General features: G+C 37.8%; 1 protein-coding gene across 2 annotated transcripts; it reads right to left on the reverse strand.

The window, feature by feature from the left end:
* Positions 1–1762: 1762 nt before the first annotated feature.
* Positions 1763–18829, reverse strand: LOC127421262 (sodium-dependent lysophosphatidylcholine symporter 1-B). 2 transcript variants are annotated; one of them, XM_051664149.1, is made up of 15 exons: positions 18714–18829; positions 18531–18623; positions 16028–16153; positions 14636–14760; positions 10888–11011; positions 10720–10798; positions 10243–10412; positions 10064–10154; positions 8091–8209; positions 7840–7923; positions 5618–5701; positions 5389–5501; positions 5135–5278; positions 4193–4369; positions 1763–3973 (listed from the first exon to the last, which is right to left on the reverse strand). In XM_051664149.1, the coding sequence occupies exons 2-15, from the start codon at positions 18615–18617 to the stop codon at positions 3922–3924; spliced, it is 1575 nt and encodes a 524-aa protein (XP_051520109.1). In that variant the 5' UTR covers positions 18618–18623; positions 18714–18829; the 3' UTR covers positions 1763–3921. The 2 variants fall into 2 exon arrangements, with proteins under 2 accessions (XP_051520109.1, XP_051520108.1); XM_051664148.1 differs by having other exon boundaries at positions 18531–18822.
* Between the last annotated feature and the right edge of the window lie 125 nt (positions 18830–18954).

The following is an 18954-nucleotide window of genomic DNA, read 5'->3' on the forward strand; positions in this document are numbered from 1 at the left end:
GATGCCACATAAGCCACTTGTTTATATATATGGTTATTGACGGTATGCCACAGAGGAGGCACATTTCAAAAGTAAAAATAAAAAAAGTTTCGTACTTTTTTTTTATAACTATAGTGCATATTAAAGACATTAAAACATTTTTTTTTTTTTAAGTTTAAGCTTTTGCTGCATGAGCCTCCCGTGCTGGGAGTCTCCGTGGTGTCATGCACAACGAGCCACGTGATAAGATGCACGGATTGACTCTCTCAGACACGGAGGCAACTGAGATTTGTCCTCCGCCACCCGGATTGAGGTGAGTAACCGCGCCACCATGAGGACCTACTAAGTAGTGGGAATTTGGCATTACAAACTGGGAGAAAAGGGGATAAAAAATATATAAATAAAATAATACAATATATAGGTCAAAATATTTTAGTGTTTCATGTACAAACTTTTAATCTTTAATCAAACTTTTTTCAAACTGTCCTTCAAAGGAGCATTTAAAAAAACTAATGTACTGACATTTCTGCATCCTGTTTTCATAACTGATATACAGATCAGATCAGCCACAACATTAAAACCACCTGCCTAATATTGTGTATATCCCCTTCGTGCTGCCAAAACAGCTCCAACCCGCATCTCAGAATTGCATTCTGACATGATATTCTTCTCACCACAATTGTACAGAGTGGTTATCTGAGTTACTGTAGACTTTGTCAGTTTGAACCAGTCTGGCCATTCTCTGTTGACCTCTCTCATCAACAAGATGTTTCCATCCACAGAACTGCCGCTCACTGGATGTTTTTTGTTTCTGGCACCATTCTGAGTAAATTCTAGAGTTGTGTGTGAAAATCCCAGGAGATCAGCAGTTACAGAAATACTCAAACCAGCCCGTCTGGCACCAACAATCATGCCACAGTCCAAATCACTGAGATCACATTTTTCCCCATTCTGATGGTTGATGTGAACATTAACTGAAGCTACTGACCTGTATCTGCATGATTTTATGCACTGCACTGCTGCCACATGATTGGATGATTAGATAATCGCATGGATGATTGTTGGTGCCATATGGGCTGGTTTGAGTATTATATATATATATATATATAGTTATACTTGAAAATCTTGAACAAAACTGTTCAAGTTAAAAGAAAACGTGACCCATGCATGCAGGTTCTGTGAGCATTATGTGTGTGCATTCTTTTATTCTTATGACTTTTACCCTGCAGATCTCTGAGATATTTTTCAAAAGTGCCAATAAACCTGCTCTTCTGGACATTTCGAGTTTGTATTTGATTATTTGTGTTGAGAATTTTCTCCTGCGCGATGACGTAACGGGTTTTCGCCATCCACTTAGTAATTATATCTCCGCTTCTATATTCCTGTGATTGCTGCATCTTTGCTTATGGTGATTTTCCTCCACCAAGTTCTCATGAGGTGGCTTTTGGAGTTGTGGCGTTTTAAATCAACAGCTTCTTTTGTGGTATGTTTGACCACATGCTGCTGGAACACAATATAGAAAATGTAAGCTGGAAGTGTTTTAATGGGCACACCATTCTGGTAACAAATATCCAAAAGCAACCCACATTATTATACGATTATTAAGATCTAACAATTTGCTTTGCAAACTCAGGCTTTGGATTTTCACCCGTATTTCATGATATTGTCGAGCTTTGATTGTGATGAAGTTCCAACGTAAATTAAGTCTGCATGACTTTACATCTGCATGACATTCAGTCAATGTATGCATTATTTTATTAGTCCAGAAATGATGACATTACTTACAAGATTAACATTACCAGATGTACACACATCACAACAAAAGGACAGGCATTGCCTACGTTGCAATATTTAAGAGACGCAAAGCTCTCAGCGCTTCCCCTCATTTAACAGGCCAAGGGACAATGAGACAGCCAGACGATGTTTGAACACGAAGAGTGCACCATTTCCTCAAGCAGCTCTGCATCTTCGTTTAACTCGACACGGTGCCGTGGTTGAAGCTGACGCGTCGCTCCAAAGAGTTCATTGATTTGGCAACTAACACAAGTTATCCCTTTAAACACAGCACTGAAAAGCGAGAGGTGTCGCAACGGTCAAAGACGTCTATCTAGCGCATGTTTACATGTTTCAACTGTTGCGGGCCCCCTCTCACCCCAGGCCCTAGGGCAGCATCCCACCCTGTGTATATATTTACAATAGTAGCATCGATATTCCCGGTGGTTAATGTCATCAAAAAAAACGAAAGAACTCCCGTTGTCCCACTTCACATTGAATGCCATATGAAACATAGTAACCTGAGGTATATTCATTTAATTGTGGGATCTCACGTATAAATAGCCTCTCAAACATTATATGTTTTTTTATTTGTTTATTTTCACAGTGCGGTTCAGGGCTCCCGTAGTGTATAAATTAGCCTATATTATATTTAAATGTTTTTATACTTTATTATATTATACAGCAGAAATGTATAAATTGTAACTAGGTTTTTAGGCTCCACATCAAGTGATGTAAACATGGAAGACAAAAGCAAGTGATTGTCATATATTAGTATTCATTAATAAACCTTTCGGTAACATTACAATAACTACATACGTCCACATTTGGGACGATTCCATTAAAAAAATAACAAATATATTTACAGACATCAGCACATTTATTATAATAAATGTATTTTGTGTTCTCAGAATAAGGAAAACTCAAATCAACCTAAACCTGTGTTAATGAAATACTAATACAAAACTAAAACCAGTTAGAAAATGGTACTAACTTCTTTTAGTCCATTTAAATATGCACCGATGAGATTTCAATGCACAGCCTATGTAAATATGTATAACATATGACACCTTTCACAAATGAATATTTACAAATAACATTTTCCTAGAGAGAAAATGAAAAATATGTACCTTTAACTGGTCTACGTACAGTACATATATATATTACAGCATATACACTTGGCAAGGAAACACATGGTTTTCAAATCATTGACACAAGTTGCAGACAGGGAACTGACATTACATTATTACTATACAATAATAAAACAAATGTCTTGCACAAGCACTTTCAAGACTATAATATGGACAATCAAAAGGACGCTGACACCAAACAAAACAGACCAGAGATACTATTAAATGAACGCAAAAAACAAATGGCAGTGTTACTCGCAAACACATTGATTGGCTTTTCCATGGGAATAATTTGCATACTAGAAGTCATTTTTCAGCAGTGACAACTCTCCATTGTATTTGCCCTTTTAATATTTTACAGAGACCCTTAAGCAAGATACTGTAAATTAAGGAAGATGGTAGAAACAAACTTAAATCAACATAAGATTTAAAACAAAAGCAATAAATTAAATAATCTTGATCATATGGTTTAACCCCTGAACACCCAATAGGATCTAATGGTGTCCTGGTAGTTTCCATGAATACTGTCTACAGTCTCTAAAGTTTTACCTCCTACCTGCAGATTTGATACACAAGATGATGCACTTTAGCTACCGAGTGGGTACAGAACTTGACTGAATTAGATTCAATGATTTAAAGCATATCATTTGAAGACATAGGGATCAAAGAAAAGCAATGCAAAAGAATCAGATAAAAACCTAATTTCTGTGGGCACAACTGATGTTTGATGTAATCAAACCCCACTTAAGTGTCAAGTTTGCTTGAGTAATTCAGTTAGATGCACAAAAGTATAAATATTAAATTAGATACATATAAATATTATACATAATGTACAGTTTCAAAGATATTCCTCCCAAAGTGTATCCTTCTAAAAATGACTAAAATGCATTTTTGGTTTCAACACCAAAACATAGCTTTCCAAAATGTCCAAAGTTTCTTCTCATGGCAGGCATGACCCACCTCAGATCAACTTTTTGTTTTTTTTGCCTCTTTTGGTCCGATGCAAGTGGCACAATGTTTTGTCTAGCATCTGGTTCTATTAAACCACTTTGAGCTCAGTTGAGCCCATTTCAGAGTCAACCTCGTTTTCTCTAAAGAGAAAGAGAAAGAGAAAGATCATGGTTAGGCAAAATAATTAGGACACACACACGCACACACAAACAAAAAAGAATGCCATTAAATCATCTTTTGAGGTTCACAAGAATCATGCTATATTTACATCTTTCTAGACTGAGAATGTTGATCCGGCTTAACTTCTCTGAGCAGGACAATAAAAAAATAAAAAAATAATAATCAATAGATGGTTTTACCGTTGTTCATTAAGTAGCTTGCGGTTGCCTTGTCTCTTTTCCTCATTGATGGGATAGGTGATGAATATTAGCAGCCCAATGATGATCAAGACAACTGGAGCTGCAGATACCAGGATCTTCAGAGTTAAATCAACCTCTGCTGGTTGCGTGCAACCTCGTGTCACATAGCCGGCAAAACTATTTAAGAGCAAAAAAAGAGATTACTTGTGTTTAATGTTCCAACCGCATGACTGATCACAAACTGATGGCAAGTCTTACATGAAACATTGTCCTACATGGGCACGGGTCTCCAAACCAGATGACCGTTAGGGAGAGACGCTAATCGTATTATATATCAAAGTTAAGGGGCCAGAATGATTCTCATCCATTGAAAGTGTAACAATTGGATCAAGCAGCCAACATAATCCAACTTTAAACATAATTTTGCCTCTCAAAGTATACTCTTTTGACCACGAGTGAATAAAAACGTGTTTGATGCACGTGCACTATGACTGCTTTGTGATACTCTTTTAGTAGTCAACAGCAGGCACATGCACTGACGATGCGGGTCTTCATCTGTCTGTCCAAGTATACACATTGAGTTATGGAATATTTACAGTGTACAAATACGTTGGGTTACATACATGTTGCATGTTTCCTCTGTCTTTCAGAGCATCTGCACAATGCCAAAGCTAGTCGTAGTCCAATTACGTGTATACAAGCTGGATGAAGCCGAGCTACATTGTATTATCAAGGTCTGTCAGTCTGACTTCGCAAATATGGACTGGAACAATTTCAGTTGGACTAAAGTGTTTACATAACATTTTAAAAAGACGAATTGTTTTAGTCCAACTGAAATGGAACTTTTAAAGCACATGTAAACATACTGACTGTTGTGTGAATGTACCCATAGTGTGGTTTCAAATAGGATATTACTTACAAGATTGTGTGTGTTTAACTTACTCAAGGCTAAGAGTTGAGATTCCCAAGGAGACTCCAGATGCAAACTTGGTGAAGAACACATAGAAGGAGTAAAAGATGGCTTCATGCCCCTGAGAATCAGGATTGTGTACTTTAAAATCATCCACCACGTCAGGAAGCATGGACCTGAGCACACAGGAAAACAAACCATGAACATACAGTCTTTCACAATATATGAATGCATTTGTAAGCACAAAGACTTTCTATTCTCAGGTTTATAACTGACAGACACTCACCAGGGCAGGAGGAAGGCTGCTGCAACACTGACTCCAGCAGCAAAGGACACAATATAGGTCACAGCAAGACTGCTTGGCACCAAGACTACTGAGACCAAGAAAGGCACCACAGACTGCAAAGAAAATCGAAACTGTCAGTAACAAGACTTATTGGATGCCACTGTGGGTCAGTTAAAATTTGCCTCCTACTGTAAAAAACTCAAAGGTTTGAAAGTCTGTCAATACTTACGGTTGTTCCAAAGTACACTGCTGTCTTCTTGCCAAACTTCGAAAGGAACCATTGCCAGAATGGGATAGCAAGTGTGGCAGAGAGCTAGAAAGAAATTAAAGAAATTAAGAGAGAACCAATAGGGTTTTCCTATGTTTATCTATAGTTATTGTTTGTCACTGAAAGCAATGCTCATGATGGTTCTTAAAGGTCATTTCACACTGTCCAAACAAACTCTAACAAACACCAATATTCCAAATTTGGCTATTGGATTTAGAATGTTGAGATTCTAATCATAATTTTCATTGTCAAACTTCCCCAATAAACACCAAAAGGGTGAACACACTGACCCAACAACATGTTTGTTGGGGCAGTGTGAATTGGCCTTAAAACAGATTATTTGCATAAACAAGGCAATAGCTAAGATTTAATTTGTGCTTGAAGTTATGTGGTTCACATGTTCCTATGAGCAAGAACGTACAGTACACTGTAAAACAAAATCCATTAAATTTATGGTAAATTACCAGCAGCTGTGGTTGCCAGACATTTACCATAAAAACATATGGTAACCACGTTTCAGAATTTACGGGATGCAGTTTGATGCCTGAATATTTTACGGTGCATTACCATTTAAATTGTTAAAAAATAAACTTGATGCATTAACCTATTGAAACTGTAAAAATCTGCTTTTCACTTTACTATGGTGATTAACTAAACATTATAATTGCACATGATGATATGAAGTTCATCAATAGTGGCCCTTTCATGAGCAATGACCAATAAACATGTAGAGACAGTGCTCAGTGTCACTCACACAAACATTAACACCATCAGGGTAACACAATATTGCAATAAACATTAACTATACTACATCAAATATAACACAGAACACCCCAAAGTACATGATATTAAAAATAAGATGAAACATAACTATTACCATAAAATATAATGAAAAGTAATGGGAAGGGAATTCATGCAGGTTATTCTGGGAATGCCCGATTATTGTTTTTTACCGTGATTTTAACAATAATTTACCGTAAAAAGCACTCTGTCAAATGTTAAACATAATACACATTTTAACATTAATTATACGAAAAAAAAAAACTTTACATCTACATTTTTTTACAACATTTTACTGTAAAAATTACATGTATTTTCTGTTTAAATATATTATAACTTTTTACCGTATATTTCAAGGTAACTACCCGTTAACCAAATTATGTAATTTTTTTTACTGTAGCATTTTAACAGTGTTTGACCATTAAAATTACAGAATTTTTTTTACAGAGTATCCTAAAACACCTCTTTGACGAACAACAAAAGAATGCGGCACACAAACCAACATCGAAGGCATAGGCAATGTCTCAAAACCTATTCATTTACTTCTCGTCCATAGTTCAGCTGCAAATGCCTGACAGAGGATTACTGTGGTCATAAAAAATTTCAGCAGACTAGGTTTTATATGACCACAATAATTCCCCCTCACTGAATCTGGTTCTTCAAGGAAGCTTGGTGTTGAACACTCGTATGACAAGGACAAAAGCACAAGAGCAAGACATTCTTGTTCTCTGAAACTAGAAGCGCTGCTTTATAATCAAACGATAATCTGGTTTCCAACACCAACAGGGATTCTCGAAACGGATAACCAATTTGACAACTTGATATAACTTTCTGCAAAGGTGTCTTCAGAATTACATGGGCATTGCAAGCAAAGTTTGGATTTGAGTTGCAAGTTGATCAAGAGGCAATATATAACTGTTAACACTAGTCTATAGGTGAGGATCAGCCCAAACAGAATTTACAAAGACATACATTATATAATGGACCCGTATTAAGTAGTTTCTATTTGTACACTTTACAATAAACCTGTCTTTGACCTTAAAGCCAATGAATAGGACTCATTTAACAAAAGCGTACCCTTGATGTCAAACTGAGGACATGAGGATGAAGTTTTGGCTTTTATTGCCTCTAACTTCACTTTAATTTCCATCCCAGGTTGAATTCATAATGAATTCCTTAACCAGCAATGCAGACTATGCCGTCTGAATAATAGAATAGTTTGCTGGGATTTAATACAAAGTCTTTTGGTACATTACACTCCCACAGAAGCTACACCCTTTATTGTTCTTTGTTGAAATGAACATTGTAATTCAACAAGGAATATTTGAATTATGTCTAAGATCACTATCCCTTTCATCATTACAATGGGTACAACAAAGCACACATATAGATGCTAAGCTTACCATAATGACGAGCAGGATGTTTTGAAAGTCATTCCTGAACCCCAGAGTGTAGCTGCAGAACAATGCAAAGTTTCCCTCCAGGAACTGCATTAAATGTTTATAGACATAAAAAAGACCTATTAGAAAAACCGTAGAAAATAAAATGATTGTCCAAAGTTGTCCATGGTGGTCAGAGGTTCATAAACACCGTAAGGCTACTGCTGACCACAACTCAACTTTAACCCATAAACCCCCCCCCCCCCCCCACTCACCATGAAAGCCAGAGAGGTGAAGAGGAAGCCCATGACCAGCTTGGCATATGGACCATGGCCCATTACCATACGAATGCCCTGGAAAAACGACATAGGTTCGGACCTTATCCTGCAGGTCTCTGTATAAAAGAAGAGGGAGGGAGGATAATGAGATAAGGACAGCGATACTAAATCAAATGATTGGCAATTAATGTTGCTACAGCAAATGCAACTAGATTTCAAGACAATGGAATGATGGCTGGAAAAAGCCTTGTCTGAACGTCATTTAAAGAAAAAAATAAATAAATCTGAAGATTGAATGAACAAACAATCGACAGTTGTTAGATAGGCCACGTCTACACTAATCGGTTTAAGTTTAACGTTTTGAGTTTTTCTATCGTCGTTTTCCAAAGTTTGCGTTTATGGACTGCGTTTTTGAAAGTCTTCGTTTTTACTGCCATTCTAGTGTGGATGAGAGCGATGTACATAGCGAAATTAATGCGTTTTCAAAACAAAACATTTTAGAGTGGATGTGGCCATAGAGAGCCAGACAGTTAAATAGATTAAAGGCCTTGTGTGAATTTGTTTACATTTAAAAAAAAAAAAAAAATTGACAGCTGGAATTTGAATAGTCTTGGGCCTTTTTGAACACTCTGTTAAATGTACGTTTATGGGATTTTGGAGATTTTTAATCATCCGCTGTGCGAAAACTGCAATTTTGAACAGTTAGAAAAGTCATAGAAACTCTTAAGCCGATAGGACATGGCACAGGTATCAAACACAGGGCATGTTGATGCAGTTCAGGTGGCTGAAGGTACACAAAAGTTAAAGTATTCTCTTCTTCAAGAATAAAGTGACGTTGATGAGTTTGCACCTAACCTAATTTAAAAAAATGAAGGGAGTTGACAGTGTTTATCAGGTGAATATTAAAAGCCAATGTAACCCCTGCTGAGTTAATGGTCCTATTAACATTATTCACCGCCTCTGGGAAAACAACAAATATGGTGACTGTGACTGGACAGGGAACAATCAGCTCCAGGAAGAAGTACAATGCACATGTGTAGAAGTAAAATTTAGCAGAGAAGTTTGCCCATAATTATAGATGCTTCTCCATTATAGAAATTCTCCAGAAGAATAGCTACCACTGGAAATTAAAAGTGGAGTGTACAAATAGAGGAGAGATGCTATAATTTGGAATCAAAACGCTGGAGAACTGACAAGCCATACAGTCCTTATCCAAACAATTGTGGCCTGGTCCAAACTTTTCAGCCCATCCTCTTCTTCAGCGAACGCAAAAGTATATATTGCTACCACTACAAAATGATGCCAAATGTTGACCATTGGCAGGCTTTAAGTTATTTTGGCAAGCTTCATGTTGATCGGCTGCCAGAATGATCTGTGGCAATGCATGTCAGGGACATTTAAACATTTTTCAAATTGGTTCCATTTCCAAGCGTTAAGCGTAAAAAGACCCACAACGGAAGCATGTGATATTTCAGCAAAAACAGTTGTTAGTTGTGACATTCCTTACTGTTATCAATGTGTTCTGAGTTGGTAAATGGGCAGCTGGCATTGGGCATCAGCAGTTTCACACAGTCAAGACTGTGCTTGTCTTTTCCCACAATAGTCTCACTACAAAGATCTGCTTGTTAGACACCCTTGGCTCCACATTTTGGTCCAGAATATACAACTCTAGAGAGCACAAATAATGACCCTCCTTTAACAAAGGACCCCATTTGAGATGCCCCTCTCAGCACTATGAAAGCCAATCGCCCTATTTGGCTTATTTAGTGGCATTTCCCTGGGACCTGAGCTTTGCTTGAGGGCCAACTACTGACTCAAAGTAACCCAAGAATTGTGGCAAAGCCCTGGATATATCTGCAATCAGCGCTTCTCTCTATTGGAAACCTGTTAGGCATCAAATGACTTCTTGGTAGTTTGGCTGCGTTATGTAATGTGGAAATGGGGCAGTTTGCAATGGTTTCAGCACATACCTTTTTGTTCCTTTACACCAAGGAAAAGGACCAAGGCACAGAGGACGTAAATGGAGCAGATGACACCAGATGCAATCAAATAAGCATTTCTCTGTGGGAAAACGAGATCCGTAAGGTACCACACATTTAACGCCAACGTTCGATAAATTGTAATTAATCAACCTAGAAAAAAACCTTACCAGATGCCCAAGTGAAACATGAGGCTCAGTTATGTTGACCTCAGGAGCCACCTGCAGATCCGTGGAGTTGAGGTCCTCCCCAGTGTGGATACAGGGAGCGTTAGCCATTCCCACAATCTGACCTTGTACAGCAGTGCCAATGAGCGTGCCCAAAACCTCAACAGTCATTCCTGAGGAAAGAGAGCTAACAGTTAGCCATGAAAATAGAGAACAGGTTGCCAGCTGTACTGTTGGAAGACACCGCTAGTTGTACAGTAGATGCTTTTAACCAAGGCCCAAAATTAACATCCCAGTGCTTAATCCAAGTAAAAATGGGCTTTATAGAGTAAATATATACACATACATATACATACAGTATATACAGTATATATACAAAATACAGTTAAGGCAGGAAAGAAATATTTATGGCCAGTAAATGTGGGAAAGTCAATTTTGGAACCTGTTTTTTACTACAAAGACAAAAAAAAAAAAGCTTACGGTAGGCTGTGGCTGAATCCCTCTCCTTCTGTTCAGAGCTGATAAACATGGTAAGGGCAGAGTATGGCACATGGAAACACTGTTTTGGGAAATAGGAGATGCCAAAAAGGTAAATGCAAATTCACACATACATATTGTAGGCTGCCACTTATGAAGATTGTTACTCACTGTCTGCAAGGTCTGGAAGGCACAGTAGAAGATCAGGTACCAAACAACTTTGCCTTGGTCAAAATCGGGCACATACCAGATGAGGAAATAAGACAGCACAGCAAATGGGGTAGACAGCACAACCCTGCGTGGAAAGGATTTATAACATTACTAGAGCAAAAGTATACAATTTAAAAAAACACAGTTGAAAATTAGATAAAAACAGGTTTGGCGTTTTATTTCCCCATGATGAAAAACAGGTTTTTAATAGATAGAAATCTGCTGATAAACATTCATTCCAGGGGAAGCAGACTTCATAGTGTTCCACATCCTGCATCCTAGCACATCATCGAAGCTTAAGCACCAAATATGTCTTTCCTTTCCGTTCCCTCTCTATGACTAAAACGTGTCTTTCCTTTCCATTCCCTCTCTATGACTAAAACTATGTCATCATCACTAGCTGCTGTACATACTGAGAAATTGAAAGAACTGATTGTGTAACAACAATTTCCTGTCTTTGCTTCACACTTATTGTCCCATTACCCACACAACACAAAGTTTGCAATCAGGATGCTGAGGTGGAAATACTCCTATTGTTCATTTCCTAAAAGAGAAATGCCATTGCTCAGTTCCTTAAATATATAAATAAATAATTTATTTATTTATTTATTTTATTTTTTTATTATTATTATTATTTTTTTCTTAGTAGAGCAATTCAACCTGCTGCATAGAACAGCCCAGCATTATATTCCCAGCATAAGTTTATGGAAAAAGTACACAGCAATCAACTGTTGACCCCCACATTTTGCACTTTTTTTAAATTATCAGTTGGCCTTCCTGGAATCTGTGCCCACAGAATTCCAAGAAATGCTCTGCAGATTTCCACAGAATTCAAATGCTTGTTATTCACAAAACTGAACTCCCCCGCTTGTTTGTTTAGTAATATTTTGGCTACTTTTATAATTTTTTTAAGCTACCAATAAGACTGTAGTCCTCCCAGCTCAATTCAACAAATTTTTCCATTCTTCAAACATTACTCCCACAGTCAGCGTGAAAAAAAAAAAAAAAAGAGTGAAAGTCTGCAGATTTTGTCAATAGTTCAGAAAAGCAAATGGTACATTTTTGCTACACTTTACAGAAGACATCAAGTGATTGCAAAAATGCGTTCAGCCTCACATTAATGTAATAACATTGCACGAATAAGGCTGTTTTCAGTAAGCTCCAACACAAAAAGTGTGAAATACTAAATTAAATAACAATTTAAAGGAAAAACTGTTAAATGATCAGCAAATTATAATGAACTATAGAAAATTATTTGTTAAACAGTCCACCCCACCTACATTTAGACTGAACTACTGACATGTCACAAGTAAATATTTGTGACAGCCTAATCGGCCAAAAAAAAAAAAGCAGGTTCAAGTTTGTTATATTGAGGGTTATAACAGTGCAATTTCAGATTACATGTACTGACAGGAATGTCTCACATGGTACTCTGTACAACAGCTGTATTTAACTGGCATGTGATACAGAGCACTGGACTCAAATTTCAAGCTCTCTTGAAATAGGCACAATGTTCAAACCAGCGTTTATTACATGACATGAAATGTGGTACAATCATATGAACGCTCAGAGTGGTTATCAGGAATTAAAAGAATTACACATTACAAAAATATTACCTTTGATACAAGCCATATTTTGGTGTCAGTAAAAGCTGACAGCCATTGTGACCTTTATTATACTACACTCTTTTCAATGTATTAAAGCATATTTTTTATGAAATACTGCAAATATCTGTATTTATAAATACCACTACAATAATAAAATAACATTTTGTAGTCAATGTAAAATAGGAAGAAATAGGGTCAACTCGATTAATGTTTAGGTGCACATACGTAACAAGTGCAATTGTTAACAGGCCAAAATAGAAACATCTCACTCAACAAGCAAGACTGTCTTTTGAACTAAAATAACCCCACCACTCCTAAAAAAAAATCTGTATGGTGCCTTCAAGCTTGAGGCTCAGTTGGTCTGCCATGCTCTCATTCTGATTGGTTCACAGCAGTGGTGTGTTGTGGGTTGGACCACTCGGAGTTCCGTAATTTCCATATTGCCTTCTTCCCCACCCCCAAAGCATGCCACACACTCCAACAAAAAAAACAAAAAAAAAAGGGGGGGGGGGGGATATCTTGCTTCCGAGCTGACAGCAAAATACAAATCTATCTTTATTTGCTGGATTACACTACAGATAATTCAATCCACACAATTTGAGCTTCTTAAAGACAGAAAATTTACAGGATTAAAGAACAACAAGGAAGAACATAGACTCTCAGCGCCCCTCTGACTCTGATCGTCTTTGATTTAGATTTTTGGGTTTGTGGGTTCCTAAAATGAAAGCCAACTGTGGTTTATCTGAGACGGTGTCTTTAGTTACCTTATATATCAGTACCATGATGCCAACAAAATGTGTGAATAACCTTTGTAATGCATTCCCCTCTAGGATTACAATATCTTAACTCACATGCTTGTGACTATTAATAATGCATGTAGTCAGGTATTGAGAAACGGCAGGCGAAAAAGTCCCAATCCTCTCCATCTCCCCCATGTCTCCATAACTATAACAACAAACCTAAAAATTAGGGCAGAACTTCCACATCAGTTTCCATCCAGATTCCTTGACATGCCTGTGTTCAATTAGAATAGAGATGCACATTCCACACCCCAAACCCCCCATCCCCAGTACTTCCTCCGAATCAGATTCCAAATATTCCTACAATGAGTGGCCTCAGAAGACATCGCATTCTGCTATTGAAAGAAAGGCCACTGCAACACTCCTAAAACAAGACATATCGGTTGGAGCTTTTGAAGTTGGGATAATTTCGTGTTTTCCGAGTTAGGAAATATCAGTTAAGTAGAGGGAAATTGATTTTGGAAGGCTCAAAATTAATCAAAAACAGCAAAGATGAAGCTCTAGTTGCTGCAACTGTAGAATCAAACAACATTTGCCGGCCCCATCCAACTCCACTAAACCTTTACCAACCCCAAAATCATTAGTTGTGTCTAGAACCACACAAGCTTTTTTTAAACCAGACATCATGGGTAACTAGCCAAACAACACAGTTGTATTTATGCTAACCATGCTGTGGGAAAGAAGACCCTAAATCAATAGTGGGTGGTTGTGCCATTTTCATATTTATAGGATACAAATTTGCTCATTAAATTTGCAGGATTAAACTTGCATCTTTTGGTTAGATGACATGGATGAAGTGCAATTATTCATGCTGGTCAAGTGGTCAGATCAGATAGGTTGGCTGAAAATACAAACTGTCAAATGGCAAAGCTACTGCAGTCCCTGCATGCCCCTCTACCCCCACAAGAACTCTTGGGGGCTGTCACCAGACACACTTGGCACTCTCACTTAAAAACTACACCTCCTGACATTTCAAAACTATAGAGAAATAGGTCAGAAGACAAAGCAAGTGACAGACCAGAGAGATTCATTTGGGATGTATTTTAAATGCAACTGAAAAGACCACTGAGTGAGTACTGAGTTAGTGGAGAGTGAAATTGTGAAACTAATGGTCTTGAGAAAGGCTTCCAATGCCAGACAGTTACTACAGGTAACTTGATCCTCTTACAAGGCAATCCTAACTCTTATTCAGTGTGACACATAGTTCAACGTGAAAGACGCCACTAAAACATCAGGGTACAAAAGCTTAAAGAAAAAAAAAATGGACAATAAAGAAGGGTACAAGGTAGAAATAAGACATACCAAGGCATCATTCGTCCAAATCGGGTCCAGGGACTCCGGCTGACCAGAAAGCCCACAGTTGGGTCTGTGATCGCATCCCATGCCCGACCCACAAACAGAATGATGGAAGCATAAAATGGATCCAACTTCAGAGAAAAGAGAAAGGCGAGCATGTTATCACATCCAACACACATCACTGGCTGAGAATTAAAATTTATTTTAATCAGCTGCTACATCGTACCTGTTATAACTCAAACAAACAGTAAAAAAAAATTTTACATATAAACCTCTGTATGGTACATCTTTTAAATAGTAAAATGTTCTGCTAAATAATTTGCACAGATTCAAATAAAATAACCAATTTATTTAGGTTATAAAGGAAAGATGTTAAGATGCCCTGCTATGTATCACTTGGAGATGACTTGTCAGTTAGCATGCCTTTAAAATAATAATTTTAGAGGGCTAGGCAGCAAGTAAACTACACTTACAGAAATTAGGATGAGTACATGGGACCTGCCCATGACCTTTAGACACATGAGATCATAAATCACATGACAAGCAAATGGATTTTCTCATTTTCCAGTAGAAAAAAACTGGTCTTAAACAGTTGCACAGTCTCAAATGTTGCATAGTCTATAACTGCTTGCTGCCATTGAGCATTGCAGGAACAGTTGTTAATTAGGGTATTAAATACATTAGCAGAACTTACACTACGAACACGACTTCTTTAGTTCTTAGTGACATGATAAATGTTGAAAGCTATTATAACAATCCTTAGCTGGTGGTATTCAGACTCTTTAATCTGGCCAATAGGCCTGCCAAGACTACAGTAGCCCCTGAAAAGTTCATGGTGTGAAAGACCTTTTTTTTTTTTTTCCCAAACTACTTATTTTCCATTACAATTCCCCCTTTGTGACTGTATTTGTCATCTCTGACTGTGTGGGCAGGGAGTTTAAAGAAACTCAATGCCCCCCTGAGGATCCCACTCATATTCCCATAGTTAATCTGATCTCCAGTTTTTAAAAGGTTAATTGCTTGCATTGCATTTGCTTTTCAAGTGGTATTTTAACACTGAATGGATAGATCTAAATGCTAAGAAACTACTGTTATAAGGTGGTTTGAAGATTAATGGTTGCATATGCAATACATTCAAGGTATAGGCTACATTTCATCACTACGAGTGCCTTGGGAATTGAACCCATGACAAGTGCATTGCTAGTACCATACTGTACAAGTTGAGCTACAGGAATAGGAATGTTTGTGATTTAAAGAGCACCCTGGGAATAGGGATCATAATTAATGGTGACTGACAACTTAATTGAGAATGCAGCAACTCCAAATTTGATTGTGTGGTCCACGTGATTAGGGTCCTCCTTGTGTAAAAAAAAATCAATCACACAAAGCTCTACTCACCAAAGCAACATCCAGCAGGTAGATCTGAAGGAAGAAGCCAATTGCACATCCTGTTATCTGATATGGCGCTCCTCCAATGGCATAGCACAACTTACTGCAGACCGACAACCGGCCCTTCGCCTCATGCTATTTAAAAAAAAAAGGAGAAATGAAACAAGATTACCTTAAGTATTGCTTAAAGTTTTTCAAAATTCTCAATACAGTGTGGATGCGGACTCTGACTTCAGAAAGGTCATCGCAAGTTTGCAACGTCTCTGCTGGGATTTATATTAGGCTAACCTATCTGAGGTGTCAGTTAGGTCACACTACAGCCAGACACACTCGTAAATTGGATTGCGCTGTTGCGTGGCTGGGGTCACCTCTCTGTGAGACAAGCGCTGGTTTCAATTATGCAAATACGATGCATTTCTGCTTGGCTTGCTGTTTGGAAATAATCCACAACATAACATCAATTCCCATACATTCATTTAGCAACATCTTGCACAAGATATTCACCCTCATGCAAGAAATCCTGTTGAACACAGTCAGACGAGATGGAACATGTTGTTTGATTACCATCACGGTGGATCAGTTCAGAAGGCTGAAAGAGGGTTGCAAAGTTCAAATATTGGTTTCACACCCCCAAGCTCATTTTTCAAGTATGGTACGAGTACTTAATGCAGTGACTTTAATACACATCTGAGTAACAGCTGAGCGACTGTCAAATGCAAACACCAACAATAAACCAGTGTTGCAACGTCCAGACTAGATTGAACACCCTGTTAACTTTGGCTCTATGCACATTGTGTTCCCACAATGCCCCTGTTACAGGACACTGGGACAAGCTTCACACACTATCATTGTAATGAAGACACTGTATTACAGTCCTTTGAATGACCCATCTGACAGGATACAACACAGTGGCAACAGGGCCATTGTTTTAGAGAGATTCTTTGCCAAATATACAGCATGGACTGTTTACAGACGATTTGTTGGCACATTGTTGAATGTGGCTTTCATTAATTCTATACCACATTTTCTTGTAATGCCTCTTCTGCCTTCTTGTAATGTTATTGATTAAATAGAGTTGTTAAGAGGCAAGTAAAAGCACCAACCCGATCTCATGAAAATTCATACATAATTTAGGAGTTGGCTATTTCGTATGGTCTGGCAGGATGTTGTTCGCATAAACTCATACGAATTTCCGAATGTTTAATGTGGAAGAGCTAGTTCCACTCGAGGCATTAAGGACATACTTATTAATATTATGCCCTTACCCAAACCCTTTCTCTAAACTTAACCAATCAGTAGAGTGTTTAAACATTGACAGGAAGCTATTACGTGTGACAGAAGTAACTGACTGTCACGAATTAGATGGAAACGATGTTCAGCGACGTCATTGGCTGTAGTGAAAGTCACAGGAATTCAAACGAGTGCAGTCACACGATATCGTACGAATCCTTACGATTTCGCCGTCAGAGTGTGTTGAAAAGCACACTTTATGATGTAGCAATGACATTTAGCAGTGAAACATAGCTGTCGCATGGTCCTTTTCAAACAAGGGCATTTCCTCAAGATTTAGGAACAGTGATGCCATCCTCTAATCACAAGTTTCCTTACATCTTTGAACTATGGAACTATTAAGACAAAGACCAGACAAAGACCAGCCTTAGTTAAAATTATGCTGTTTTAAACATACAAATAAGGTCAAACTATCTAAGATCTGCTGGAATGCAGCATAGCCTTGCCTTTTTATTGCAACTGATTAAGCTTATCTTCATTAGCAGTAAACCCATACGTTTTAAAGCATTAAAGTCAAATCACATGATATCAACCCCATAAATCAAATGACTTGAACGTTTAATCACAGGTTTCATGCAAACATTGCCACATCATCAGTATAGGGATACATAATGCATGCAGAATATCGGATTCATGTTGTTAATTAATCATGGCGTTACATTACAAACCCAAATATCCACACCGATCTAAAATTAAAACACCTCTCATATGATATGATGGAGTTGCAGTGTGGCTAGTGCAATAGACCTAAATGCTTTTATTATTATTATTATTATTATTATTATTATTTAGATTAAATATTTTATTTTTATTTTTCAATTTTAACACACAAATTTGATTTAAATTTATTCACGTATTTATTTGATTAAAGCTTCTTTCTAAACGTCAAAATGATACGGTCAGCGAAAACTCATTTACATTGCAAACGACAGACGCGACGCAACGCGACCACAACTCTCCCGTTATAATGAAGGAAGCCGCTTTGGTCGCGTGAAACGCCTAATCAGCGTTGGCTATAATGAGAGAGTTGTAATTTTGTAGCGTCGCGAGCGGTGTAGATAATGGGGGTGTGCGCGCTCAATTCAACCTGACAAAATGACACGATCAAGCTTGCCGCTCATACTACACGCTCCTCCTAGTGTGGGTCTACGTGGCTCTGCCACTGGGAGACAAATCAAAATGGGAAAATAATTAAAGCCAAAAATTATTTTCGATTCCTTACCTTTGCTGCTAATTTGATTCCATCAGGGCTGGGTTTCTGCAGAAGACTTGCATTGGAAAACTGCTCTGTGCCCTCTCCTCTTGCCATTTCGTTCTTGAGTATTTACGCTTAAAATCGTTAACACCTTGCATATAAACAAGTCGAATTATGAACTGATGGTGATGACGAATGGAAAAAACTTACCGGGGTCAGTAAAAATCACTAATATCGATGTTTGCCTACGCCTTTTTCTTTTGGAATCAACCTGTGTTTCTAATGATTCCTGTAACAGCCGGGTGTAGTAAATGAAGACTTCAGATTCTCCACCCCCTAAAAACCAGTCATTCATCTTGCACAAACCCCTGCTTTTCACCGTGGGCGGGACGAGCAGGACCATGACGTCAACACGCTAATGTAAAGGAACGCACGCAAAACTGTTAACTTT

This window comes from Myxocyprinus asiaticus, chromosome 30, assembly GCF_019703515.2.
Source record: "Myxocyprinus asiaticus isolate MX2 ecotype Aquarium Trade chromosome 30, UBuf_Myxa_2, whole genome shotgun sequence".
Classification (NCBI taxonomy): domain Eukaryota; kingdom Metazoa; phylum Chordata; class Actinopteri; order Cypriniformes; family Catostomidae; genus Myxocyprinus; species Myxocyprinus asiaticus.